Below are 27,654 nucleotides of genomic sequence, written 5' to 3' on the forward strand. Positions count from 1 at the left end.
CGATCTACTCTGCAGTCACAAGGAAGGCTAAATCCATGCAGACAGCCATTAAGCAGAAACAACCCCATACAGAAAAGGGTACAACACATCAGCATAAGCAATGATGGGGAAATACCACTGGTAATGTCTCTAAACCACATCTGTTTGAGAAGAATGTGCTTTAAAAGAGCAACTTTCAGGTAAAGGAACCAACAGTAACACCACAGAACAAACTACTTGCATGCATGATCATTAGGAGAAAAAAATCACCCCCAAAACAACAGTATTATATCCAATCAGTTATTGATTCCCAGTCAAATATGTTCTTTTTAAGGTGCTTGGAGTTTTTCCCCCTCTCACACAGTAGGAGAGCTCTCAGACCCCATGGAAAAGTAATGCAAAATTACAGACTACAATATACTGCAACACAAAATTATCTTTATTTCAAAACTGTACAAAGTATAAACATCAAGATATAATTACACTGAAGCAAACCCTGCTCTTTAAGTATGGAAATACCTGAGCAATGATAGTGCCATACAAAAATGCCTTTTTTATTTACCATGAAGAAATTTCATCTTATGGAGCGATACATCATGAAATCAATTGTGGTACATCTAGGGAATTTACCAATTGAGCTCTCTTCCACCGGGGTGTACACTTTGATTTGCCTCATGTGAGTGTCCCTTCCATTCTGGTGATTGGCCAGGACAGCAATCTGGATCATAAACGTGCGAATAGGCTTTTTGTGAGTATCTGTTAGAGGAACATGGATCCATCCACTTGGTTCGACTAATTCCAGTTGCTGCCAAAAACAAGACAGAGAAGCAAAACATTCAGAAACAGGTAACACTTTTAAACAGATAAATTTACAATACATGATCACATCTTAAACTCATTTAATAAAGCAGAGTCTTTTAAATCAGATTTTAGTTACTTTTGCAAACTAATTTGAAATAGCACAGTTGGATACTTGGAGCTAATTTACTGCTCATGTACTTGGACCATACAAGTTAATTCAGTTGTGTTTGCAGAATCTCTCCTTCACTTTTTGCCTCAGCCTTCGAACAAAAAGCAATGTACAACAATACAGGTGTCAGTATCAATTCAGTAAACTCAAAGCACTATTTGGTCCCTGTAACTGAGGCACAATGCTTGAAGATGACAGGAAAGAGGCATCTTGAAGTGACACTGATTTATGTAGGAACTCCAAACTAAAACATACCAGAATGACTTATGCAGGAAACTAAATGCACACAGAGTCTGGGCTTTCAGAAATACCTTGGATTACTAGGGGGACTGGGGAGGAGGAAAAGTAAGGTGACAAACTTCATCTCACCCATGTGCTAAGACAGATGCCTGGCTAATTAATAATTGCTGCACAGACATTTAGTCACAATCTAATCACATTTTGACTTGGATTTTATACATCATACCCACTGTGATATGATCACTTGAATCCTGTGCTCAGTTCTGGGCCCCTCAGCTCAGGAGGGACATTGAGGTGCTGGAGCAGGTCCAGAGAAGAGCAACGAGGCTGGGGAAGGGACTGGAGCACAAGTGCCATGAGGAGAGGCTGAGGGAGCTGGGGGTGTTCAGCCTGGAGAAGAGGAGGCTCAGGGGAGACCTTCTCACCCTCTGCAACTCCCTGACAGGAGGTTGGAGTCAGGTGGGGGTTGGTCTCTTCTCCCAGGCAACCAGCAGCAGGACAAGAGGGCACAGACTCAAGCTCTGCCAGGGGAGGGTTAGGTTGGAGATTAGGAAGAGATTTTTTTCCATAGCGATTGATCAGGCATTGGAATGTGCTGCCCAGGGAGGTGGTGGATTCACCATCCCTGGAGGTTTTCAAGCTGAGAATGGATGTGGCACTTAGTGCCATGGTCTAGTAACCACGATAGGGTTGGACTCGATGATCTTGGAGGTCTTTTCTAACCCAATTGATTCTATGATTATTCTTTCTTTTTGGAACTTTTAATCCTACACAAACCAATGTCAAAATAAGCAAAGAATTGCATTGTGTTAACTCTAAACCACATCACTGACACATTGGATTGCTGAAATCAAGTTAGATGCTATGCAGAAGCTTGGTAACAGCTTTTATTCCAAGCTAGTTGCCCAACTACAAAGCAAAACACATATGGAAGAGAACACAAGGAAGTGGAAGTCTTGGGGGGAAAATCAAAACAAAACACAAAGCAATTGTCTACAAGCAAGTGGATTTCACACAGCTAAGCAAGTAACACTGCTGGTCTTAGCTGCTGAGTTTCTCCAAGGAAGATGTATGTGCTTTGAGCAGCTCAGAATTCCCATCTTTCTCCTGAAAACACTGCATGACACACACCCAGTCAAATGCCTTGTTTTTGCTGAAGCTTTCAAAAGACCCAACTGAGACCTACTGGTTCAGAGGCAGCAAATACACTGAGAGAATGACCCAAGAATCAAGTAAAAATATTTGGTGACTACTTTAAGCTTAAAGAAACAAACAAAAACATCTCTCACACCTCCACCTTAAAAATAGAAAGAAAAAAACCCTAAGAAACCCACAACCCAAAACTCTCCAGTGCTGTAAACTCTCCAACAAATAATTTCCAAAGCATTAAATTCATTAAACCTTAGCAATCCTTTCACTCTGGGAGCTAAACACTTCCACAAACACAGTCACTTATTTGCTGTAACCTTGTCCCTTCCAAAGAACCTACAAAATCTTTTTGTTTGCAGAGGAAACTCCAGGTAATGACTGACTTTACAAAGTGATACAGAAAATGATGCACTGTTGAAGCAGCTTTACAAAGGGTGAGGTAGTAGCAAACAGCTTGAGCAAGTTTGCTTTCCATCCCCACAGTGAACAGAAAGGACAAGGTTCCTACTAGTATTTTATTCAACTAGTGCTGAGATAAAGTGGCTGTGATTTAGAAGAGAATTAAAAGGTTATTGCTAATTAAACTTGCATTGTAATACTATTCTCAAGAGTTTTCAAATTTTGTCTGCTAATTCAAAGTGGAAGATTTGAGTTCCAGAGCTATGATATTGGGATTTTTATGCTTGGATCAGTATGAAATAGATCAGTTATACAGTAAAAATCTCACATACTTTGAGCTGACTTTTACTGTCCCTAGTAAAATACAGGATTCCACATGAAGTTGAGCTCCCAGTGAGTTCACTTGCAGTTCTAAGTGTCTGCATTTCTGCAGACTAACACAAGCTCTCAAAGCAGCCACCAGAACACAGCATGAGTAGCCTAGGAACCTAGGAACATTTGAGTGCATCATGTGGAAACACCATGACTAAGCACAGACTGCACACAATCCATCAAGCAGCATTCAGTTGTCTTCATCACAAAGCCTTTTTTTTTTTGTAGTTCCCAAAATCTCAGCTTCACTTACTCCACAGTTTTCAACCTCTGCAACAGATGAATAAACACCTTTTACTGTACAAATCCTGGGCTCATCCTCAGATTAATCTTCCCCCACTCCAATCAACTAGTTGCCTCTTGGACAAAGCATGAGACACTTGTAAGTTGTAAGTGTAGACAGTGTACTAAATGCAAGAGGTCAGAGTTAAGACTTACATATTTGCAACAAGTGAGCTCTTGATTTCTGCCCTCTAAATAACATCACTGCACATTAGAGTCCAACTTCTTTTTTAAATTGATGCTTACAAAGTTCATTAAAACCTTGAGCCCCACTCAGCTGCTGAAGTTTAAGTGCAACAAAACGTAACTCCTGTTATCTGAACATCCAGTAGAAAAGGAAGTAATATTTCACCAGTATGATACACACGTTTTCTGTGACCAAAAGAATGGGATAAACCAGACACACACACGCTCTTTAATTGTTCTCCTCCACATTTGTCATGCTCTTTCAGACGAGTGAGCCAGTTTCTTTTTCCAGAGGGCCCAGGTCTGTCACCAGGGAGAAGGAACAGGACATGGGAATAGGCCGTGGTGATACAAGACACAGTGCTGCCCACTCTCAGCTCCCTGTCAGCACCAGAGCCAGACGTTACAATCCCCAGCAGAACTGGGATGAAATACACAGCTCTACTCTGCCTGGAGCATTCCCAGTGTGAAGAAAATCTAAAGGAAGCTTACTGTGAAGTTTTAAGAAATTCCTATTAAGCCCATGCAAATGGCAATCTATCAAAGCCTTGTAAACCGGTCTGGAAATTTGGGTGGATTTTTACAGGGAGGCAAAAGGCACATCCTCAGCACAAAGGCTGAACTCTTGCCAAATTTCAAACCCTTGCTTCAGAGCTTGGGGGCACTGGAGCATCAAAGGAGGACACCAGAATATTCTCACACAAGCAAAACAGCATAATTTTCACTAGCCTTATTCTTGGAACAGAACAGCTTTGGCTGAAACTTGCAAAAAATTCAACCCAAAGCATATAGCTGGCATGGAAAAATCTGTCTGAACTGAACTTTGGCAAAAGTTATAAAGTAATTAAGAGTTAAGCCTTCAAATGGAGTCACATGACCTTAGGTATAGGTGGCACAAGCAGCTCTACCTGTAGTAAAGTCTATACTTTAAATCCTTCTCAGTTGACTTTGCTGTAAAGCTTGTTCTTCCAAAGCATAAACCACTGGATCCAAATAAATATACATACATACGTACATACGTGTGTATATATATATATATATACCTGTTTCACCCCAACTCTACAGCACAGCAAACACCAGATTATGCTTCCTCCTGTATTTTTTCCCCCCTAAGAAGGGAAAGAATCAGTCAGTAAGAATCAGTCACCATTAACTCTCTTCCACAAATTCTTTAATACTCAGCTATACTACTAATTACCTAAGTGAAATTAAAAATTTGGGAGTTTCTTTCTCTTCTGTGTTCTACACAGAAGTTTTTCTGTTAAAAAAAAAAAGGGAACCAAAGGAATGAATCAATGCAAGTTCAGTATTAGTGACTCAGGACAGTTCCTGGGGCTCTAGGCTAATCTGATGTACAATATACTGAAAGGGTTTGTGGGGTTTTTTAATTTGCTTCTAATACTATAAATTTTGTGACAATTGGTAAACAAGAAGAGCATGAAAGTCAAAATAAAAGAACAAAGGGATAAAAATTCAAATGGAAAAAACACTCACTTGTCCTTTGCTGCCTGTTATACTCTAGCTCTTCTCCTGCTTTCTCTCAGTTGCTTTCTTATTTCTCCTGTCCTCTGTGTACTACAGCTTTACCTATAGACATATACTCCCAACTCCTGTGATCCACATTACTTTGAAAGCCAAAGAAAAATCCCTGTTCTCAATGGAAACCTCCTCCCCAGCCAATTTCACATCCCTGTTTCTTCACTTGATTGTACAGTCCAGAGGTTCTACAGAAAGACATACACATTTGGCTTGTGGGTGTCCTATCAAAGAAGACACAAACCACACCACAAAATAAAGACTTGAAAAGATAAAACAAAATCAAGGCCAAAGCAACTTAAGGCTATACTTCAGAGAGATGACTGAACACAAGACCAGAGCTTTCAAAAGGAAGCAAGTACTACAATTTCTGGCCTCCTTATAGGGTAGGAAGTTATTTACCCACAGAAGGTACTTAACCCTACTTAAACTGAGTCTCGACCTCTTTTCCACACTTAGTGATACTCTGCTGAACTTCTGTGGTGTCTACAAAGTGGCATATAACTCTATTTCTACCAGGCTTATAAACAGAACCCGAGTTGTTTGCTGTATTTACAGCAGGCTAACAACCTTGAAATAATGCATGATTTTTTTTGCCCTGTGAAGATACAGAAAGGAAAAAACGCACTAAGTTTCACATTCAGATCATTACACATCCCAGATGTATTTTTTATATATATATATATATATATGAAGAAAAAGCAGCCTGTTTTCTTCCTCTGGTGAAAAAAAAAAACCTCTTCTGCACACATATACTGAGAGAAAGCTGAGAATTATTGCTGCCCTCACAGCTTCAGCATGATACAACATGAGTCTGAGATGTTGGTACCTCATCAGGTTTCCAATTAACCATCTGTACTAGATTCAAATGGCTGCGAAACCAAACAGCATTTGATTTTACTTTTCGACTCTTCTCATAAAACTGTTGAAGCTGCTTTTTATTTGAGTGACTTAGCCAACTATGAAATTTAAAGCAGTGGCTAGACTCTTCTTCACACACATATTTTTCCCTTTCTATGTGCTGAACGAGTTCTTGCAAGACAGTTATATAAAAACCCTAAGCTTTTCGAAGCAGGTGTTCTCAATAAATAATCTATTGTTCCAAGGAGAAGATTATAAAACTAAGTTCCAGGGAAAATAAATGCTACGTTCAGAAATGAAGTATTTATCAATACACAAACTTTCCCACGTTGGGAAAGGCTTTTCCCTGTTTAGCCATTGTATTTTACAGCTATCCAAACATGTTTTCACAACAACTGGCAAGGAAAAAGAAGGCTGGACTTCCAAATATCTCCTTCCTTAACTGCCATATCCAACCATACAGTTACCAGGATTCAGAATCAGTAGACCTCTGCATAATTCCAAGTATTGGAACTGTCAACACACCAAGCAGCAGAGCTTGGGCTTCAGCCATCACTTCACTTAGGAAGGAAGAGAACCAGTTAATAGCAGTGATGCACCAGTTCCAGCAGAAAAAATGAAGCATGTCCAAAAGAAACTCTGCAAGTTCCAAGTGAGCCAAAGGAGGGACACCACATTAGCAGCTTAACAAGAAACACAGAAACACACTCAAAGGACCCACTGTGAAAAGCACACTTCTTGCTCTAATGAAGCAACGACCACCTAAGGAGGTGGCTCTGTGGTCTTAATCAGCCACCTCCTTAAACAGTCAAGAAATCTAACTTCAGTCCATTAGGCAAGAGAAGTTTTCCATTCTTTCAAACAGCAGTTCCTGAAGAGTCTAGAGGAGCACAGTCCATCTCCCAGGAAGACTCAGCTACAGGTTTGGGCAGACAGGAAACCAGTTACAGGATAAGCTATACTGGAGAATAAAACCTGTAAACATTAAAAACTGCTATTATATATGAGCTTTTTGTGCAAATAAGCTGAAATAAATAACTTGTGGAAAACTTCTTCAACAGAAGGTCAAAACAGATTCTTGCAAAGGTTTCATAAAACCTCCTTCTTTGGACTATTCTGCTCCGGATTACAACAGCAAAAATTATTCAATGCCCAGGTGATCCCACTAAAATAAAGACAACTAAACACCCAAACCAAGCGAGAAAGAAAATCTAGCAAAGCAAGAAAAGTAAGGCTGGAAAAGGAAATCCCTGGTGGGTCAAGGATTAACATCCACAATGCTCCAATACAGATTCTTATACTGCTTTTCTACATTCCACGTGTGGATTACATAAGCAGCACAACACGCGTTGGACGACGTCAGTGGGTTATGTCCCACTGCCACTTGGCAGATGAGAGAATCAGACATGATGCTGAAGTAAGGAAATTCTGCCAATTGAGCTGTGTATGATATAAGCCTAACTTCATTTGGCAGAAGCAATTCACCAGCCAACCCAAAATGGTTTCACTGACTGGTTCTTTGGAGGTGTCCTGGTTAGAACTTGAACAGACAGTAAAAAAATAAGGAATCATTTTATTTGATTCCCAGATGCACATGATTGATTCATACAGAATTTCAATACTACAACAGGAATCAAGTCAGGAAGACTACAGCATGGACATTTAATCCATGAAATGTTAAATAGGGAAATGCAAAACAGGTTTTGCATTTTTATTGCCCTCATAGTCTGTCTTCAAAACCTTCCAATGAGGAACATGTAAAAGGACAACAGTTAAGTCCTAGATGTGATGGGGAGTCTCTGGTGAGTATGTATACACATAAGACTATTGTTAAATTGAGAACATGGGGTACAACTGCACATGCTGTAGAACACCAAAAGCTCTATGACACGGATTCACAGAGAAGCAGCTGTTTCAAAGGTTTCAAGCCATGATGTATCCTAAGTACTGATGCTTGCAAAAGGGTCAAGGCTACACTGAACTGCCCACATAAAAACACTCCTGACAGATGAAGTCACATTGGTGGAAGTCCCACATGTTGAGACATGGCTGGTCTGGACACATGTGGAGGGGTCCCTGTCCGTGGTACTTAAGCAAACACAACACTGCCCATCACACTCCCACCAGTGCATCTGCTCACAGCACTGGCACAGTCAGGTACATGCAGCCCAAGAGACAAATAATTAGCCTGTCTTGGTCTTAAATTTGAGTTCTCTCCCCCAAGCAGTGAAAAATCCTAAGATTCTCCTGAATTAAGATCTTAAACCCTTAGTCCCTTGTCCAAGCAGCACTCAAAATAAAGATATCATCTCCTGCTACGTCCTGATGAGTCAGGCTGCTCACAGGGAAAGAAGGTAGGGGAATCCAGTAAGTGGGACAGCAGAAAACGAAAGAGCTCGACAAAGAGAACAGAGACCAGACCGAACACGCTGCAGCAAAGAGGTCTGAAAATACATTAAAAAACCATTCTGAAGTTCAGGTGAATTTACATCACAAATGGATCTGCTGACTGAAGAACAGGACAAGGTGCTAACACTGGCAGCTGAGTTTTATGAAACTTAACAGCACAGGTTGGACTTGATGATCTTAGAGGTCTTTTCCAACCTAAATGATTCCATGGCTCTAACACCACAGAATCCTTCACGAAAGGAGAGAATGAACAGAACTTCCTGTAAGCAAAGAAACAAGTGCTTTAAAAGGAAACCCTACAATAGTTACTTGTTGAGCCATGGCCTTACAGAAGACAACCTCAAGGCAAATAGAACGAAAACATCAGAAACCAGAAGACAGCAAATCAGAAAGGAAGAGTCCTTCCAATCTGTTCAGAACTGGAACTGCTGGGTACAAGCAGAAACAACATAAAGAGATTGCATGGATGCACTGCACAAATTTGTTTCAAATGCCAAGTTAAGTGACTGGAAACATTTCTGGGAAATAACTAATCTTCCAAAGGGGCAGAAGTTTCCAAGTTGGATGAAAACTGCACTGCTGATGTCTGCACTTCCCATTTCTTCTAACATATATAATGGAATGATATTATGTTTGTGTGAAAGGGCAAAAAAAACCCCCAAAACCCAGGTCATAATTTACCTTCTATATTGTTTAGCCATAACCAGGAAATATGTCTAGATGTAGCTACAGTTAAATTATACAAAGAAAGTATTTTAAAAAATTATGCAATGAATATAAAAGATTTAAGTGTCTGAAAACTAACCACACTGAGGTAAATCCTCTATCAAATCATCTTGAATAACTCTGCACCAATAACCTAGTGACTACATTCCATGCCATGCACTTTGCATCCCAGAGAATGCAGCAAACTCATGTGGGAAAGGAATAAATATAAGCAAATGGGAACATCAGGGTATTTAAAAGACTAGTCAATAGTAGTATGAGCAAGCAGCTGCCAGTTCTCAAGAACTCTTTATAGGTGAGGGGAAGAAAGTGCATCTAAACCAAAAGACAAACATTCTCATCACTAAAGGGCTGTTATTACACATTGGAGAGAACTCGGTCTGTGATCTTCTACCAGAAGACAGGCCCACAAAAGTGCATGGCTCTAACATTTCATCTGGTGCACAGAATTGTAGTTCCTAAGTGACTTTGTTAGAAAACAACTGCCACAAACTGTACCTGAGTGCTACCAAATTAAAACAATCCTACCTGCTCTTTACCAGCAGGAGGACACCCTGGCAGTGTTCACAGCCAGGTTGGATGAGCCTTGAGCAACCTGCTCTGGTGGGAGGTGTCCCTGCCCAGGGCAGGGGTTGGGACTAGATGATCTGCAAGGTCCACTCCAACCCCTCAAATTCTGTGATTCTGTGGTTCAACTCAAGGAACATTTACTCACTGGAAACAAATGTGAAAGACTTGTGAAAAATACTTGTGCAAATTTAAAATGCAATGCAATGCCTCATCTAAGATCCTAAACTCATAAACATGTCTCACTGGAGATATATTTTCATACGACTAAACTTTAAAGGAGAAGAAACATGAGCATATCTGTCAGAGGTTGAGCTGGGCAGTTTTACATGAGCCAGAATACACTCCCATAAATTTGCAGAGCTGGACTCAGGACTGTTGCCCAATGGAAGCATTTAATTTTACATCTAAACACAATTTCTTTAATGCACTGGAACAGATGCAGTACAGATTTTACCTTTTGCTTGTGTTTTCTCACAAATCAATATGTAAATGCAAAAAAGAATTGCAAGGCTTTGTTTCCTTGTTAAATGTGGAGGTCACACTCTGGACTCTGCTTCCTTTCATCCACATGAATTCTATTTTGGGACTTCTTTCTGGGAGTCAAATATTCCTCAAGTCACCATTCGCTCAAAGAACAGACAGTTCAAAAAGATATTCAGATGGTGCTACACAGTGTTGGGCTAATGAGTCCCTCACTCCAACAGCATTTCTGCTCTGAACAGCAGTCTGGAACAGCCTTAATGCTGCATTCTACAGACTGAGAATGTTGAGCTCTCCAGCATAAATTGTGTGAGAAGCAAAATCAAATATGCCATTTTGTGTGCTCCTGAGGAAGGAAGGGGCAGTGGAAAAGACCAAAGCACAAGGGCAACATAATTGAAAACTTGCTCACCAATAGGCCTATTGTGTCTCAAACCTAGAGCTACCCATGGATATCATCTTACTGCTTAGAGGAGTCAAGCCACTAACAAGCTGATGGAATTAGATTTCAAATGTATGTGACTTACATCTACAAGTCCTCTGGGTGAATTTGTTCCTCTGCTTACTTTGGTTTTGCTATGTAAGTAAATCTTTATCTCCTCATGACAGTAGAAACAAAAAGAAGAAAGTCTAATAATTCCACAACAGAAGTTCTCACTCCAGCAGTGCTGGATTTACCCAAAGCTGATTTATGAAAACCTCTCTGTTACACACAGTGACCACCACAATCACAACAGAGACATGTTCCAACAGAGGGAATCCTACTTCAAAATTTTACTGCATCATTTGTCCTCATACAGAATTGCAACTCCTTTTGAACAATGAAAAAACAAAATATGACATGTGGTTTAACCTTACTAATTAACATCAGTAACATAACCTTACTAATTAACATCAGTAACATCACCTTACTAAGAAGTAACCAATGAATCTGAACATACAAGAAACAAATTAAGGTATCCGCATTTGCCAGTAGAAATAATCAAAAGAATCCTTCATACCTGCAGGTGAATTTGACCTCTGACAGGTACAGAGAAGGGAAGAATAATAATTAAAAAAGGAGCATAACAAGTATTAGGGGCTAAACTCTCAAGGTTCACTCAAAAATTGTGACTGAGCACAGCATTCATAAAAAGCCTCAATAAAAACTGAGTTTGTTAACATTCCTTTAACATGAGACACAAAACACTCCAGAATTCATTCTGAAATAAAATAGGCCTGTTAGATAAATCTAGTTAAGGAACTGGAGGAAGGCAGCTAGAGAGCACAGACCTTCAAGCCAGACACATATGCTACATTATTATTCTCATTCCACCCACTCCTGTGTGTTCGTGCAGAAAATGGGAAAATCATGGGAAAGGTTTATCCGAGTCAAACACATGATCTCGGTTATCTTATGACAGATTAAGACAGAGAACAGTCCTCAGAAAGAAATAAATTATACTTCGTATCTATAGAAACATTTCCATGCACTACTTGAGATAAGGAACAAGATAAACCCACATTCAATCCCTTCCCATCCATCCCAAGAAAAACTTAACAAAGAGCACAATTTAGACTCTGTCTAGCACTGTTCTCAGCAAAGCTACCAGCAGACACGTGATCCCTGACCAAAACATTTCAGCCATCAAGACAGCAAGACCTAACTCTAGAAAGGGCTGTCACAATCACAGAATCAAGGAATCTGACAGGTTGGAAAAGATCTCTGAGATCACTGAGTCCAACCTATGACCTAACACCACCATGTCAAGTAGACCAAGGCACCAAGTGCCACATCCAGTCTCTCCTTAGACACCTCTAGGGATGGTGACTCCACCACCTCCATGGGCAGAACATTCCAGTGTCTAATCACCTTTGCTGTGAAGAAATTCTTCCTCATGTCTAACCTAAACCTCCCCTTGTGCAGCTGGAGGCTGTGTCCTCTCATCCTGTCACTTGTTACCTGGGAGAAGAGACTGACCCAGCCTGGCCACAACCTCCTTTCAGGTAGTCATGAAGAGTGATAAGGTCACTTCTGAGCCTTCTTTTCTCTAGGCTAAATAACCCCAGTTCTCTCACCTTCTCCTCAAAGGACTTGTGTCCAGACCCTTCACCAACTTCATTGCCCTTCACTGGCCTTGCTCCAGCACCTCAATGTCCTTCTTGACACAAGAGTCCCAGAACTGGACACAGTACTTGATGATTGCTCTGAAGCAACTGAATCTCTTACTCCAGAACTCTGTGTTTGTTCTAGTGTCTCCACTTGCCAGGCAACATTTTCTTCTGAACATGAAGTACTGCCTTAACTTACCCTTTCCATAGCTCCTTGTCCATGCCCATTGCAGGGGGTTGGGACTAGATGATCTGTCAGGTCCATTCCAACCCCTAAAATCCTATGATTCTATACTTTCCTAATGACACTGAATAATCTCAGCTCTGCACTAAAATCCCCTCATATACCTACATGAAATACATTTGCTCTTCTACTTTTACCTGAACTGAAGGAAATTTTGGGTTGTTTCTTTTGGTGCTGAGCTGACAAAGCATGGCACATCCAGTGCATTTTATGGGTTTGTTGTGGGGTGTTTTGAATCTTCCTTAGTAGCAGCACCTGGTAACTTTGCCACAAGGCAATGCATACCATGAGTAGTCTAATCTGATTGAGTTTGTACTGATGCAAATAAAGATACTACAACACAGAAGCCACACATACAGCAAATAATAAGTGGTGGACCAATTGGCTCCTAATTTCTTCTAAACTGGGGCCACCTTCTCCCTCCACCCCACTGCACAAGTGTTAAAGGGTGGTTAAAATAGCCACAGGATGTTTCCAGCTGCTGTTGCCTGCAAGTTGTCTCAGTGACACAGAAAAGGTGTGGTGCACCAGCTAACCAGCACCAGTTGGGATGACAGCACAAAACTTTCTTAGTTCTTAAGTATCCTGAAAAATTCCCATTCCTTTTAGATCTTTTCTTATGCTTAACCCAAATTAAATGTCAACTTCTGCCTTTCCTCTTTGAAGGCTTTTAATACTGTGCTAGCAGTAGCACCCAGAGGATCAGAATCAATCTCCGATTTGACTTTTCTGCATGTACTTAGCACTTCTCAGTGTTTTAAATTACCTAGTGCTCCCTCTAAGGATTCTCCTCCACAATTAAGTTTATGAAGCCAACCAGGTAAATCAAAGACAATTGTTTATAATTTACTGACTTGATCTCCCCAATCCTGACTCACAGTCTGTGGAAAAAAATAGCTCCAAGGCCACTGCAAGATGTTTCCCACTTGCTAGGAACATCTCCAGAGAGAGAAGCAGGAGTGAGTGAGCAACATCTAACCAGCAGCTTTGACACAACTCCACTTTTAATCTTTCAGGGAAAGTGCTGGAGTTCAGTATCAGACTCCCATGGGGTTTTCACAGAGGAGATAATTTTGGATTTCTTAGGGCTGGGGGACTGCTAGAATGGGAAGGAACATGGTTGTAGCATGTGGTATGGGAGAAGAAGAAGAAAAAGAGGAGGAGATAGGTAAACAGCCCTCCATTTTAAAATTTCCAGCAGCATGCAGGGTCCTTTACTACAGAAAAATCTAATTTCTCTTTCAAATGCAGTTCTGCTGCACTTCTCCAAGACCTCCTTCCTAACGTGCTGCTCCCTGGAGATTAAAGAAGAGTCCCTTGTTCCAGACAGTTTCTCCAATGGTATCTACCTTCTAGCTCTGTCAAATAACTGGTAAAGGCAGGTGAAGAGTCCTCCCAGAACACTCATCATTTCCCCTCCACACACACATCCCCAAAAGCCAATAAATGGTGCAACAGGCAAACAGAGACAACACAGATTTTCTGCTTTCCCTAGTTCAAACTTTGAAGGCTTATGTGACCAGGAACCTCTTCAAACACCCAAAAAACTCCCACCTCACTGACAATCTACATATCAGCTTCTCCTTGTGGACACACACAGTTAATATCATTACCAGAAGCTTCTCTTCAAATCTTTACAAGCAAGGAAAACTAGAAGATATGCAAATTGTTGTTACAGCAATTAACACTGTACGGAAATTCAGAGTCCAATTCAGAGTGTTTTCCACTTGTCAATGATCAACAAAATCTCCTCCTGTGCCCAAACAACCCGCTGACTTAATTCCTGCACTGGATTTTAGCACATTTGCTCAAAAGAAGTTATGAAAAAGAGTAATATAAACTGATGAGCAATTTGTTGTCTGCCCTAAAAGGCCACAGCTGGGTGGAAAAGCATCATACTTTAATCTGGAAAGGAAACTAAGCTAGCCTGTACCATACTGTAAGAGGAAAGAGGAAAGACATGCACTCTTATAATTACTTCTCTGAAGAAAAAGACACACATATATAGTGCTGTGGTCATATGACATGATCTTAACCACAGCTGAGGGGGCAGGAACCAAAAAACCCACAGGTAAGTCAGTCTGTAATATTTTTTAACACAGATAACCAAAAGCATAATTTCTATACTGGAACTTTAGCAGTGTTTATTCAGTCAGATAATTATCTTGTGCATCAGGGTAAACTATCACACTTTACCTGGCTTGAACTTTACAATCTGGTTTAAAATCATTGTTTTTTCTCTGAACTCTTATGAATTTAGCAAAAGACTAGAAGCTGCAATCACCTGTTCATGCATTAAGCAGTTTACTACCAGGGCCTCTAACAGTGTGCTCAGGTGCAGAGAGATTAAACACAAATGATAAAAATAGATGTTGCTACATGCTGCAGTTTGCAAGGGAATAGTATTACACAGGTTTTGTAATCTGATTAAAATGAATTCTGATCACCTGAGGAGTAACCACTGAGGACCAGGAGGCATTGCAGGTGAGCACAGTGACACCCAGTCCCAGCTGAGCTGCTGGACTGATCTGAAATGTGAACTAGACACCATGCTTGTGTTAAAAAGCAGAGGGGGCAGGGGGAGGGGAAGGAAGGAGTTAAACATTGAAGTAGGGAAACCAAGTATGTGAGCCTCTTCTGGCCTAGTATCCTCTCCCCCTCCACCCACCTCACTCCTCACTCCCATGTTCCTGCTTCAACCAGAATGCTCACAGGAAGAGCACCAAGCTCTCTCTTGATATGGTTTCAACGCTGCCAAATCCTTCCTTGCTCCTCTCCCCTCTGAAGCACTAATGATTATCTGCAAGAAGTACCCACTGAGCCTAACGTTGGTAAACTGTAATTGGAAATCCCTACAAACTCTGAAAAACCATTGACCAACAAATATCCCGGTGCACTCTCCAAACACAGAACCTTTATTCCAGCAGGAACTTTGAGTAAAAAATGATGTGTGAACAGCAGACAGTGATGTTCACACAAGCACAGTGCACACAACCCAGCAGGCGATTTTTGGGGGTGTTTTTGGATCGTGCCCGGGAGGTGCTGGCACAATGGAATTTCAATGTCATAATTGCTCTGTGTGCCAGCCTTGGAAATAACAGGTAAAATGAAAAGAAAAAAACAAATCCACATAAAACAAACATTCTCTTTTTCAAATTACAGGAATCACAAAATAAAATGTTTTTCATTCTCCAGTTCAAACGCTGTAATTTATAACCATGACACAAATAGAGAAGAAGCACAAAAGAAGGGAAAATACAGAAATAACATAACGTTCCCAAGGTTCAGTTTACAAGGACCTCACACAAAGTTTTTTTTTTTTGCAACTCTTACTAGAAACAGTATTATTTGCTAAAAATGCAGTAGCTGCCAAAAGCTATGATCCATCTAAAGCAAACATGTTTAAGATGGAAATAGAGTGTTAATGCTGAAGAAAGACAGAATTGAGTATACAAGTTTTCTTTTTCAAGTGCTGGAGCAACTGCAGCACAGAGCTGAGGTTTGGTTTTCATCTTTCTGAGCAAAAACTGATTGCATTTGCAGATAAGCACCTAAATTAGAGAGAAGTACATTAAGACAATAAGAGAAGTAATCAAATTTCAAACTTTCTAATTAAACCTCTTTTTCCTGCAGAAGGTTATTGGGAATTCAACACTAGCCTCGGTTCACATGATAGAACAATGGGAAAATTTTCCGAATGGTTGAACGCTAACCCTGACAAGTGTGGAGAGCCAACTACAATACATTATATGGTAGCATAACCTGCCACCCACGTTGCTGAGAGAACAGCTTTCAAACACATGCACCGAGCTGTAAAACCACAAAATCCCTTATTACACATTGTCCCTTACTTAAGGTGAAATACACTATTCCCCCCCCAGCCTTTTACACATCTTGCTGCTTTTCTAAACCTCCATCTCACAAGTTTATTTAGCAGCTAACTAGACTGTTTTTCAGACTTTATTTTCCAAATGCCATCTCTCCTGTTTTGTTTTCTAACCAAAATAAAATCATGTTTTTCTAGTACACAGTGAAGCCTGTTGTGTCTCTCACTGTTGCTTTTTTTTTTAAACGCTACTTCCACCTGTGTGACATTATCCAAACTTTCAAGAGGAAATGTCTGATATATGACTAATTCATTTGTGAAGACTTATTTCTGGAGTGAAATATTTTCCTTTTTTTTTTTTTAATGGGAAGACACATGACTCATCACTGGTAAAGTAAAAAAATGGTTCCATCATGCTTTTGGTTGGAAGAGCAGATACTCTGATATTTACTGCAATTCTTTTCCACTGTGAAGCAATTCTGACATATCCAAGAAGATAAACTGCCCCAGCATGTGTGGTTATAGACACTGGCATTCATGGAAGTCAACCAGTGCTGCAGAACGACAAACACACTCCACCCTCATTACAACATGCTGTGGTTATTAGCCAAACATCTCTGCCTGCTCTGAAAAGGAGGCGTTAGAATCAAGGCAGCTCAGCAAAACACATCACACGGGGCAAGGGAGATACGGCAAAAGGAATAACAGTTGTTAGAAAACATAACTCTGAATATGGAAAGGGAACTACTTAATGACTTGAGGAATGCATACAGCCTCCCACTACAGAGAAGGGATATAAAACTTCCTCGGGTAATGACTCCCCCCTCCTGCCCCCTCCCACCACACATGTCTGCTGCTTGAATCACTGCATTCCAAGATAGTTAGAGGATACACGCAGTTTCTTCAAGGGTTTTCAGTTGCAACTTCGCTGGCAGTAGGAATTTTATTTGCAAGTGTTTCTATTCTACTGACAAGGTCAATTAGTCCAAGGAACTCTGGGTTGTTCTGTCTGATATCTCCGTGTATTTATTCAAGCAAGCACTTTTATAACCCACAATTGAATGCAGACAGTTGCCCTTGTAAACACGACTCTCCACAGGGATTTTCACTACATTTTGAGCATGCAAAAGAAAAACAGGCTTTTCTTCCCTCAGCCTGATAGCACATAAGTTTGGTTACAACTTGGACTTCGGGGAGTGAAAGGCATGGGGGCTACTGTTTTAAATATATATCATCTATTGTGCATAAATCTCTCTGTTTGGACCAATTCCGAGAAGCTAAAGAGCACAGAGATTTGATTGATCTCTCCAGGAGCTCCAAAAATTTGGTAATGCTATCAAAGAGAGACAGATCAGCATCTATGCTCCATCTAGGCATTAACAAGAAAAAAAGCCATGGTTTAAAAGAAACAAAGAGATGCTATATGTAGCACTAAGGGTTAAAGGCTACATCAAATGCTTTCACAAAAGCCACAAGCACAATGTGTGTGTGTGTGTGTGTAAATCATCTGCAGAGGTTGGTAGAGCTAAAAAAAATGAGCAAAAAGAGGACTATTTCACAGCTCTAGCTAAAATTTCTGCAGGTTACCAGCACAGCTATTCCACTGACAACACATCCAAAGAGGAAAAATGACATACCTTCATTTTTACTAATTAGGAATGGTAAAGAGGCTGGTTTATTAGTACAATGATCTCTACTATTCAAGTTTTCCCTGAAGCAATCCTTCAGGGATATAAAGATGGCAAGAAACTACCATGAAAAACCAGCAATCTTTCACAGCTCTATTCTACCACTTTGGGTGTTATAGAGACACTACAGAAACTGAAAAAAGCCTCCTGAAACCATGAGGGAAGTCTGTAGCACAAGAGAGACAACCACAGAGGTGATCAATAAGGGAATCTGGATTCCATACAGCAGGAGCCTTGGCAAACAATATAGAAGTACACACAGTATATTAAATCCCTAACAGCTCTTTAACCAGTACTAAAGCACCACTGAAAACAAACAGCTCTGAAAAACGTTACCTGAAAAGTTGAGTCAGTGGAACAAACTGATGAACAAGTGGGGACAACAGATTTTAAGGGCGGCACTTAACTGGAAGGAACTTCATACACAAGTGTGTATGCTGCTTTTTCTGGGGAGTTTTTAGGTAAATTACACTTGTGCAAACCAGGCAATTCTAGACTGAACTAACTCATTTGAGCAGCAATGTCAAACACTCCCAATCTGGTACCAAAATGAACAACACAATTACAAGGTTCAGTGAGGTATAAAATGGACACAACACCATTTGGAGTTTGACTTGGGATGCTGATTCAATAGCTGAGATAATCTGCATAGGCTACAAACAAACCACTCCACCTTCCTACAAAATAACCAATACAATTACCATTCTACAACACTGGAGCATAACAGTGCTGGAGAATATGCTCACCTAAGTTTGGAGTTGGTTTCCTGTGCTATTCTCTGTCTGCTGTAAGGTCACAACTCTACCCCTGCTTTTTAAAAAAATACTCAGGTTTAAGTATCTTTCTCTTCCCCTCTCACACACAGAGCACTATTTGCAACCTGCTCATGTCCACCAGAGAAAGGACTGGAATTTGTTTACAGTACTGCAATTAGAACACACTAGTGAAAGGTTGCATTAAAGCCAAGGAAAAATTCCCCAATCACTTTGGAGAACACTTTTCCTGAATTGATACCATTTTTAAAAAAAAAATCTGATTTTTTAAGCCATTGGTACCAAAAGATTTTCACAGAAGTAAAATATTGAACAAACAAGCTTTTTAGGAAATCTCTTCAAATCTTCTCCTACTAGAACTTGGTGCACAGAAAAGAGATGAAATCATGTAATCAAGCACTTGCTATAGGAAGAGAAGACTTTGGGGTGACCTAATTGTGACCTTCCGGTACCTGAAAGGAGTCTACAACGAAGAGGGAGAGAGACATTTTACAACTGACAGGATAAGGGGGAATAGCTTCAAACAGAGAGAGTAGGGTTAGATTAGATCTCAGGAAGAATTTCATTACTGCGAGTGAGGGTAGTGAGACACTGGCACAGGTTTCCCAGAGCAGTTGTGGATGCCCCAACTCTGGCAGTGTTCAGGGTCAGGTTGGATGTGGCTTTGAGCAACCTGCTTTAGTGCAAGGTGTCCCTGCCCAGAGCAGGGAGTTGGAACTGGATGATCTTTAAGCTCCCTTCCAACCCAAACCATTCTATGATTCTGTGATTCCAGAGTGTAACACAACTTATTATCAGTAAGTTATCTTGTCTTCCTCATTGGCAGTGGAAAGAGAAGCTCTTTCACTTCTGCATGAAAAATCATACACATTTTCCAGTTTCTTTTCCATAGTGGAACTTAGATCCAATAATCATGAAAAAGGTTAAAATTCCAGGCCTGCCTTCATCAGTTCCCAGTCTCTATATACAAGAGTTCCCTTGAGGAAAGCTCTGCACTTTATCAAGCTCCTGCCTTCCATAGAGCTGTTGCCACTTTCTTTCACATGGCTCTTCCTCTGCTTCAGAAAGTAAAGTCATACTGACAGTACTAAAAGTACAGGCTCTCTTCAAGGTGCCCTTGCCTAATTGAGTCCCTCTGTGGCAAGAAAAGGTTCCTCCATAGACTTAGGTTAGAATGCTTGGGAACAAAACACAAAAACCAAATCTTTCTACATGCACCACATACCACAGCATAAAAACATTACTTTACCTCTAAGACCCAACAGAAGAGATCCTTTTTTCTCTAAAAATACCAATGTCTGATCACTCTGTCTAAAAAATCTCTTCCTGATATCCAACCTAACCCTCCCCTGGCAGAGCTTGAGTCTGTGCCCTCTTGTCCTGCTGCTGGTTGCCTGGGAGAAGAGACCAACCCCCACCTGACTCCAACCTCCTGTCAGGGGGTTGCAGAGGGTGATAAGGTCTCCCCTGAGCCTCTGCTGGAAGGTGAAAATATGTATGGAGTATCAACTGCATCCACCGGAAACAACCCTGCTTCCTAAACCTGATTCCTACCCTTGACCTCAATCACAAGGCTCAATAACTAACCAATACCAGTGAATCATTCTACTCCCTGGGCTAGGCAACCTGTGCCAGTGTTTCACCACCCTCATAGGAAAAAGCTTTTTCCTAATATCTAACCTAAATTTCCCCTCTTTCAATTTGTACCCATTGCCCCTTGCCCTGTCACTGCAGCTCCTAGCAAAGAATCCCTTTGTTAGACTCTAATCAAAGATGTTTGACTAAAGAATACATCTTCCTGATTCATTACTTTGCAGCATTCCTATGACAAGTTAGCATCTCCTGTGTCCTCACTAGGTAAGTTTACTCCACACACAGAACAGTTTCAGATTGCTAACTGTTCAATTTCAATGTCTAGGGAAGTTCAGCCTCTTCACTACAACCACTGGACACTGGAGGACTAGAGAGATTACAGTTGGGTCCCACATCCTTAGCTACCCCTTGGAAAAGCTCCCCAGTTTGGGCACTCCTCCAGTTGATAATTCCCTGCTCTAGTGCAGAATCTCTTAAAACAGTGAAGAAGGAGCCCTGTCCGTGGTGCTTGGTCACCATGCCACAACACCAGGGAGGCTGCTGTGCTTGCACCTGGTTACAAAACACCTAACAAACTGAAAATGAAACAGACAGCAACCCAACCAACAAAAAAACCCCAAACAAAACAAAAATAAAACACCAACAAAAAGCTGAAACAAAGGCCTTGCAGTGTTGCTACCAAAGGTGTATTAAGATAACAGGGCTTTCAGCTGAGTCTTCAAAGCCACCTTCAGAACCAAGTCTGTCAAAAAGGTTACATAGGTTCTTGTTCCAGGGGAAAGCACAGAGCACCAGAGCTGAAGCAATGTTTAATACCTGACATCATTCTTGGATGCAAAGTCTGTGACACGACACCTCTCTCCCCTATCTAAGGGCTATCCATCCCTGCCCAGAGCTGGAGCACTGTGCACCTATAAAGGTTGTTGTCCAGGGCTGTTCCAGCTTCATTGTTTCAGACTGAACAGCTTCAGAAGAGCAAAAACCTTGCTTACCCAGACAACCAAGATGTTATCTGTTGCAAATTTGCTCTACTGCTTAAAGACAGCATTTTCACAGCCAGAGGCTTCCTGTCTCCCTCCTCATCAATGGGGCTTTTCTGATCACTTCCTGCCAGGCCTGAGCATTGATACATCTCATCTGCCAGGTGGATTATTACTACCTTGAAACCACCTGAAAAGCAAAGGCCACACAGCAATGTCAGGTACCAGCAATGGTTTGTTCCTATTACAACACTTGCCAGTTTATCTCAACTACAAACAACTAAATAAAAAACACATCCTAGTCCAAAATCATTGAAATGTGCTGCCCAGGGAGGTGGTGGGTTCACCATCCCTGGAGATTTGAAGATGACACTAGATGTGACCACTTAGTGCCATGGTCTAGTAACCACAGTAGGGTTAGACTCGATCTTTGAGGTCTCTTCCAACCTGGTTGATTCTATGATTCTGCTGTTGAGTCCTCTCCAAGGCACAGCAGAATATAACTCTCCTTCTGGAGGAGTTCTCCCTCTTAAGGTAACTTCAATATTGGGATTAAACACCAGTGCTTCTCAGATGTGAACTACTATGAGAAGAAACTAACTAATTTCAGAAAGCCCAGAGTATATTTTATGTCCAAAGACATGGAATTGACAATACAAGAGTTTACATGTGTCTTGCTTTGCTGTGTAAAGATCCAACATTACAGGCTGACAGCAGAAGCCACTGAAACTCCTAGGTGAATATATGTATTACATATGAAAATAGACTATAACCTGAAATCTGCCTGCCCTTAGCATCACAACACTTCAGCTTTTTATGGCAAGATGGACTGCTGGTGCCCTAAATGCCTCAGAGAGGTACAGAGGCAACAAGCAGGTGAGCATCACTTGGAGAGACCAGAGAGCTCTTGCAGCCAGTACTTCACTCACATCCCTTGCAGTGGATTATTTTCACATCATGAGAAAGTGCAACAACTTAACTCATATCCTGAAGTCTGGATGCTGTTCCAAAAATGCCTCTATAGACTATCTTGTCCATCCAGACTGTTTGTACCATTACGTGGGAGAACTCCACAACTGGAAATGAGAAAATACTTGCTCTCCAACCTTGACAGCTGTGATAAAAAGGCACTTCAGTCAGAGGAGGAGCCTTACTGCACACATCTTCACTTCAGCTCCAGCTGAGCAAGGGAATCATACTGCCAGATTAGGATGGGTGTTTTCACCCAATGATAGGGTGCAAATGACTTGTTTCTCAGAGGGGGAAAAAACCTTTAATTCAGAAAGTAATTTCATCTCAGGTTCCAAAAGAGACATGCCTAGATACTAGAACACAAACTAAAGCTGATCTTATATTTGTGATAAAATTTAGCCCAACAGCATATTGCATTGTGTTGAAAATTAGACCATTAGGAAAGAAATCACATTCATTAGACACTATGAGTTGGGCAAGCATCCATGGAAAAATATAAAATGATTTAGCCTGATTTTCCACCCAGTTAATCAGTCCTGAAGCCAATGGAATCATTAAGCAGATTTCTCTAAAGAGCCCATACTGCTTTAATAACCTGCCTATGTGTCAGAGAAGCTGAAGAAAAGAGAAAGTTTCAGGACTGAAGGAAAATTTCCGAAACACATTCTGAGTATCAAGCAGTTCAGGAAATATGAAAATTGATAGCAACATTTAACATTATGGTGGGGACTAAGTCACCAGCACTTTACAGCATCAAAGGCTTGGATCTCATTAATAAGAAGAGTATTTTCTCCTCAGTTTTGATGTAAAAAAGCACATGAGCATGTGGTATGCATTAGGATTACTGCTCTCATGCAACATATTAGGCACATTCATATACTGTAAAAAATACTAGCAACTTGCTTCATTTGGAAGTGCCTTTTTAACTTAACACATTATGTACAGAATCCCGTGTTTAGCAAGGAAAAAAGCTAAAGAAATCCTGCCTGAGAAACTGCAGAAGATTAATATGCTTGTTACACATTTTCTTGTTTCTACAGATCTTTAATAGGTTAATAACAGATACACCCTCAAGAGTGGACGTTTCCCACTGTGTAAGAGCTGAAGTCAGGCAGTTGTGTGTAGAATTCTCTACTAAACATTACTACAAAATGGATAATCATTTAGTTATTGGAAGAGGAGCTGAAAGTGCAAACCGAAGTGATCATTAAGGACAAGACTAACATCTAGTGGGCACTCGGGGAACTGACCCACTGCTGTTCCTGCTGCCACCATACACGTAGGAAGATTAAAGGACAGAATCTGCAGCTGATGAAAGTCAAAATAATGTGATGATTCATGTCTGTCGAAAGAATATCTAACTAAGCAAATTTAAAAACCAAACCCAAACACGTCAAGGCCATTTAAGATGTAGGATGAAAGTACAGATCAAACCTTGAGAGAACATCATGAGTCATTGAAAGGATGAAGATAGATACATAGTGGTAACAGTAAGAGGCAAACAGGACATCGATGCAGGGTGAGTAAAAAAGTGCAGCACTTATAAATTACTTATGTTGGGACTTCAAACTGTTGGGAGTGAAAAGCAAAGTGAAAACAATAAAAGTCCCAGCAGTAAAACTTCAAGCCACTATTTAGCACCTCCTTTTCTCATCATTCCAATCCTTCTGTTATTGTAATACCTCCCATATAAGGCCGGCAGTTAAACCTTCCCAAAATATCAGCCAGTAGCTGCTGAGCTCCAGAGAAGAGGAATTTGAAACTCGAGGCTGCTGTAACTCAGAATTAGCCAAGATACCTGCTATGAGTGGCCTGGTTAGTTTACAGGGTGAACTCCTACCAAGATCATAGATTATTTTAAATCTGTTTTACTGTTCACCAAAGGCAAAATTAAGCAGTTAAAGCAATTCAAATCTGACCTCTCTATGCCTCATTCAAAGTCTTGAGCACATCTGCTGAACTGAAAATTGGATTTCACACCATAGTGGTAAAACTTGCCTCACTTCCAAATCTTTCACATTTCAGTCACTGTCCAGTATTAAAAAAAAAAAAAAAAAAAGGAACAGCTTTGCAAAAGATTAGAAACTATATTCAAAAGTAAAACATCATCTATGAACACATCTGAGTGCAATTTATATTACTTTCAATTTAAACTGGCATCATGATTACTTTGTATTTAGTTACAGAGAAGTCAGTGTGGCACTAGGCTCTCACCATCAGCAGCAGCCAGAGTCAGCTATTAGGAAATAAGTACCATATTCTCTTCTTACATGATGATTCTCCAACCAGCAGGACACAAAGAAACCCCTGCAGAACTGCTGATTGTCCTTTGTGTCCTAACTTCTCTTTCCAGGGTCTCAAAGTTAGCTTGAACCAGAAGCTACTAGTCAGTAAGAGCACACACAGCCTCCCAGCAATGGAATCCAGGCTCTGAAGATATTTGTGCACCATACAGCCACAATTAAAACTTGTAGTTTTCAATTCTCATTCCTAGTGAGACTCATTAGCTGAGCCAGTCATTAATGACAGAAAACAAAAAGGCACAAATTCAAGTCTAGAAATGCAAGTATTTAAAAGCTAAGTCTCTGTGCAGGCTAGCTGATATTTCACATGAGAGCAAAGTTTAACTAACCCCACACAGTCCAGTTCTGGAAAATCCCACTGCCCATGCCACTGCAGGATCTATAGATCAAGGCTGTTATAACAAGCCTGATAAAAAAAACAGCCTAGCAAATTCACAAGGCAAACACCAAAAGCAAACAGCAAAGTAAACCCAGCCACATCCCCTCTTCAAGCACAACAAGCCATATTTCACTGCATCAGATGTCCTAATGAGGGAGAACTGTCTTAAGTCAGGAAGCAAAGCATCATTGACCAACCCGGATTTCTTGGAGATTATGGAAATTGTTTCCTACTCGGACGGAGATCTTGCTCGGAGTGTAACTCTCATCAGACTTGTAGTCTGCATAAATACACAAAGTCTTCACTGTTGTTTTTCGCCTAGAAGAAGCAACACAAGCTATGTAAGCACCATAAAGAGGAACATTCTGGATGAGTTTGCTCCTAGCTTGCAATAACTAAGGATTTAAAAGTTCTGACAATGAAAGAAGTCTGTCTACTGATCTACAAGGAACTCCTTGTTAAAGCAACAAGGTGTTTTTCCACATTACGTTATGCACACAGAGCTGATTGTCACTGTTCTCCTTTCTCTGCCTTCAGAAGTGTCAGTATACCAAGGAATAGGACAAGATGCCAAATAAGCACTTGTATGCAATGAAGCTGATGTTCAGCTTATCAAATACAGGCTCTTGTTAGACCAAGGACTTCTCAAGAAAGCAAAATTTAAAAAGGTGCAAACATCTAACCCCACCTGAAGTTTGGTTAAAGAAAAAGTACTGAAAGCACCCTACACAGGACAGAATAGAAAAAGGTTTCTCAAACTCAATTAGGTTATACAGAAGTATAATGACAGACATCTACTCAGACACAAAGGCAGGACAAAAGTCACCTCAGGCAAATCAATGTGAAGCTGTTACAGACTATTAAACAATTTTTTTTGTTGCTGATTTAGGCATTTAGTAATCAGAACATTTGAAAGTCTTATTTTCATAAATGCTGTCTGACTTCTCACCAGTGGCATAGCAGGATTTACCCAGGAGTCCCTGCACTTCCCTAAGCCCTGTCGGGGTGAACAGAGATCAATACAAAGTTACACAGAACACCCAAACCCACGGGGAGCATTTTTAATACCTAAATTGGATGTTCACCAAGTGAGGCTGTGATCCATCTGACTGCCAGTAAGTTTCTAGATTGTCATCTCGTAACTGATCCACTCCAAACCCTAAGAAAAAAAAATGCAGTAGTCTTGAACATCCCATTTCTGTGATGCTAATGTAGCTTTTCTCCAGCTGCTACAAACTCAAGTGTCTATCCTAAGTTAAAACATAGAAGGAAATGTTTCTAGATATCCAGGTTATGCCTGTGCTTTTTTGACACAGAACTGAAGCAGGGGGAACCTGTCAAAAGTTCACTACTGTTGAAGTCTGTGGGGTGTGGAACCATGTCAACATGTCCTGGAATTTCAGAGTAAAGTGGTGATTCATGTTGATTACAATAACAATACTTAACAGTTAGATTTTTTCAACCTATTCTATGTTTAGCTGCTAGACTAAAGGAAAATCATTAGCACAGACCATTCATTTACTATGCAATGTTAGACAAATACATTTTCAAGTAGTCTCCCTAAGTATTTTTGCTGAAGCAGCTGAAGTTTAGTCTGTATTAAAAAATAAAAAAATCACCTTCACCCTGTTGGAATGACAAACCCCTAAGATTTTTTTCTCCAAGATTCCAGGATATCAGACCACAGATATTCAGCCTGAGCACAATACTGTGACACAAAGTGATCATTGACTCAAGGCTGCAGCAAGATACCAGACCAATTCCTAACAGATATTTCTGAAATAGCAACTCAACCACCCCAAAGGGCAAGAACACACATTTTCAGCTGTTTAGAGCAGGTATCAGTAACTGCACCTCAGGACCACTGACAATAGTTTAATTTTACTTGCATGGTTTAGGGTTCATGTAAAGTTTAGGCAGAACATTTAGGTCACTCAGCTGCATTGCTTTTTTTAGTTAAAAACCAAGGATACCCAAGCAAAATGCCAAAGCATAGAGACAATCACACAGTGCTGAATGCAATTCTGCTCACATGGTTTAGTTTGTTCACTGTGCAAGCAAAAAAAAAGCGACTTAGTATAAAATAGGTAAAAGATGTTTTGTTTATATGAGACAGGTCCTCACAGTAGAATTTCTGACACAGTTATAACCTTGATATAGTATCACATACAGACAAGGCCACAATTATTTGTAGTGACTACCCACACAGCCTACACTACAGCAGCTTTACTGCTCCACTCTGTGTATGTTTTCTCACTGAAACACAAAGCACAAGATACTCTGAGAAGAAACATGTCCATTCAGCTTTTTCCATCAATTGCTGCCATTTTACCTGGCTTACAGGATGAAAGGGACCAAACTGCTTGTGAGCCTATTTCTCTAACAGTTCCAGTCCTCTCCAGCTGCTTAGGATCAGCACCAGGTGGTGTCTTGTTTGGGGTAGTCATTTCTAGTGAAAGAAAACAAGTCTGTTAGTTGACACATTTTTACCTGGATGGGAAAATTAAAGAGTTGTGTTTGCGTACATAAACACTTTAATCCTTTGGCCAAACATGATAGCCTATGGAATATGTGGTTTATACCTAAACACACCTATGCACACATTTCTGCACATCTGTAGAACCTTTTGTCTATAAAACAATAAGT

General features: G+C 40.5%; 1 protein-coding gene across 1 annotated transcript; it reads right to left on the bottom strand.

Annotated features, from left to right (window-relative positions):
- Nucleotides 1-553: 553 nt before the first annotated feature.
- ANAPC10 (anaphase promoting complex subunit 10) lies at nucleotides 554-27,455 on the bottom strand. The gene is made up of 4 exons (XM_009083961.1): nucleotides 27,341-27,455; nucleotides 26,077-26,167; nucleotides 25,206-25,326; nucleotides 554-784 (listed from the first exon to the last, which is right to left on the bottom strand). Exons 1-4 carry the CDS (start codon nucleotides 27,453-27,455, stop codon nucleotides 554-556), a joined length of 558 nt encoding a protein of 185 aa, XP_009082209.1.
- Between the last annotated feature and the right edge of the window lie 199 nt (nucleotides 27,456-27,654).

This window comes from Acanthisitta chloris, unplaced genomic scaffold, assembly GCF_000695815.1.
Source record: "Acanthisitta chloris isolate BGI_N310 unplaced genomic scaffold, ASM69581v1 scaffold10001, whole genome shotgun sequence".
In the NCBI taxonomy this organism is placed as follows: Eukaryota; Metazoa; Chordata; class Aves; order Passeriformes; family Acanthisittidae; genus Acanthisitta; species Acanthisitta chloris.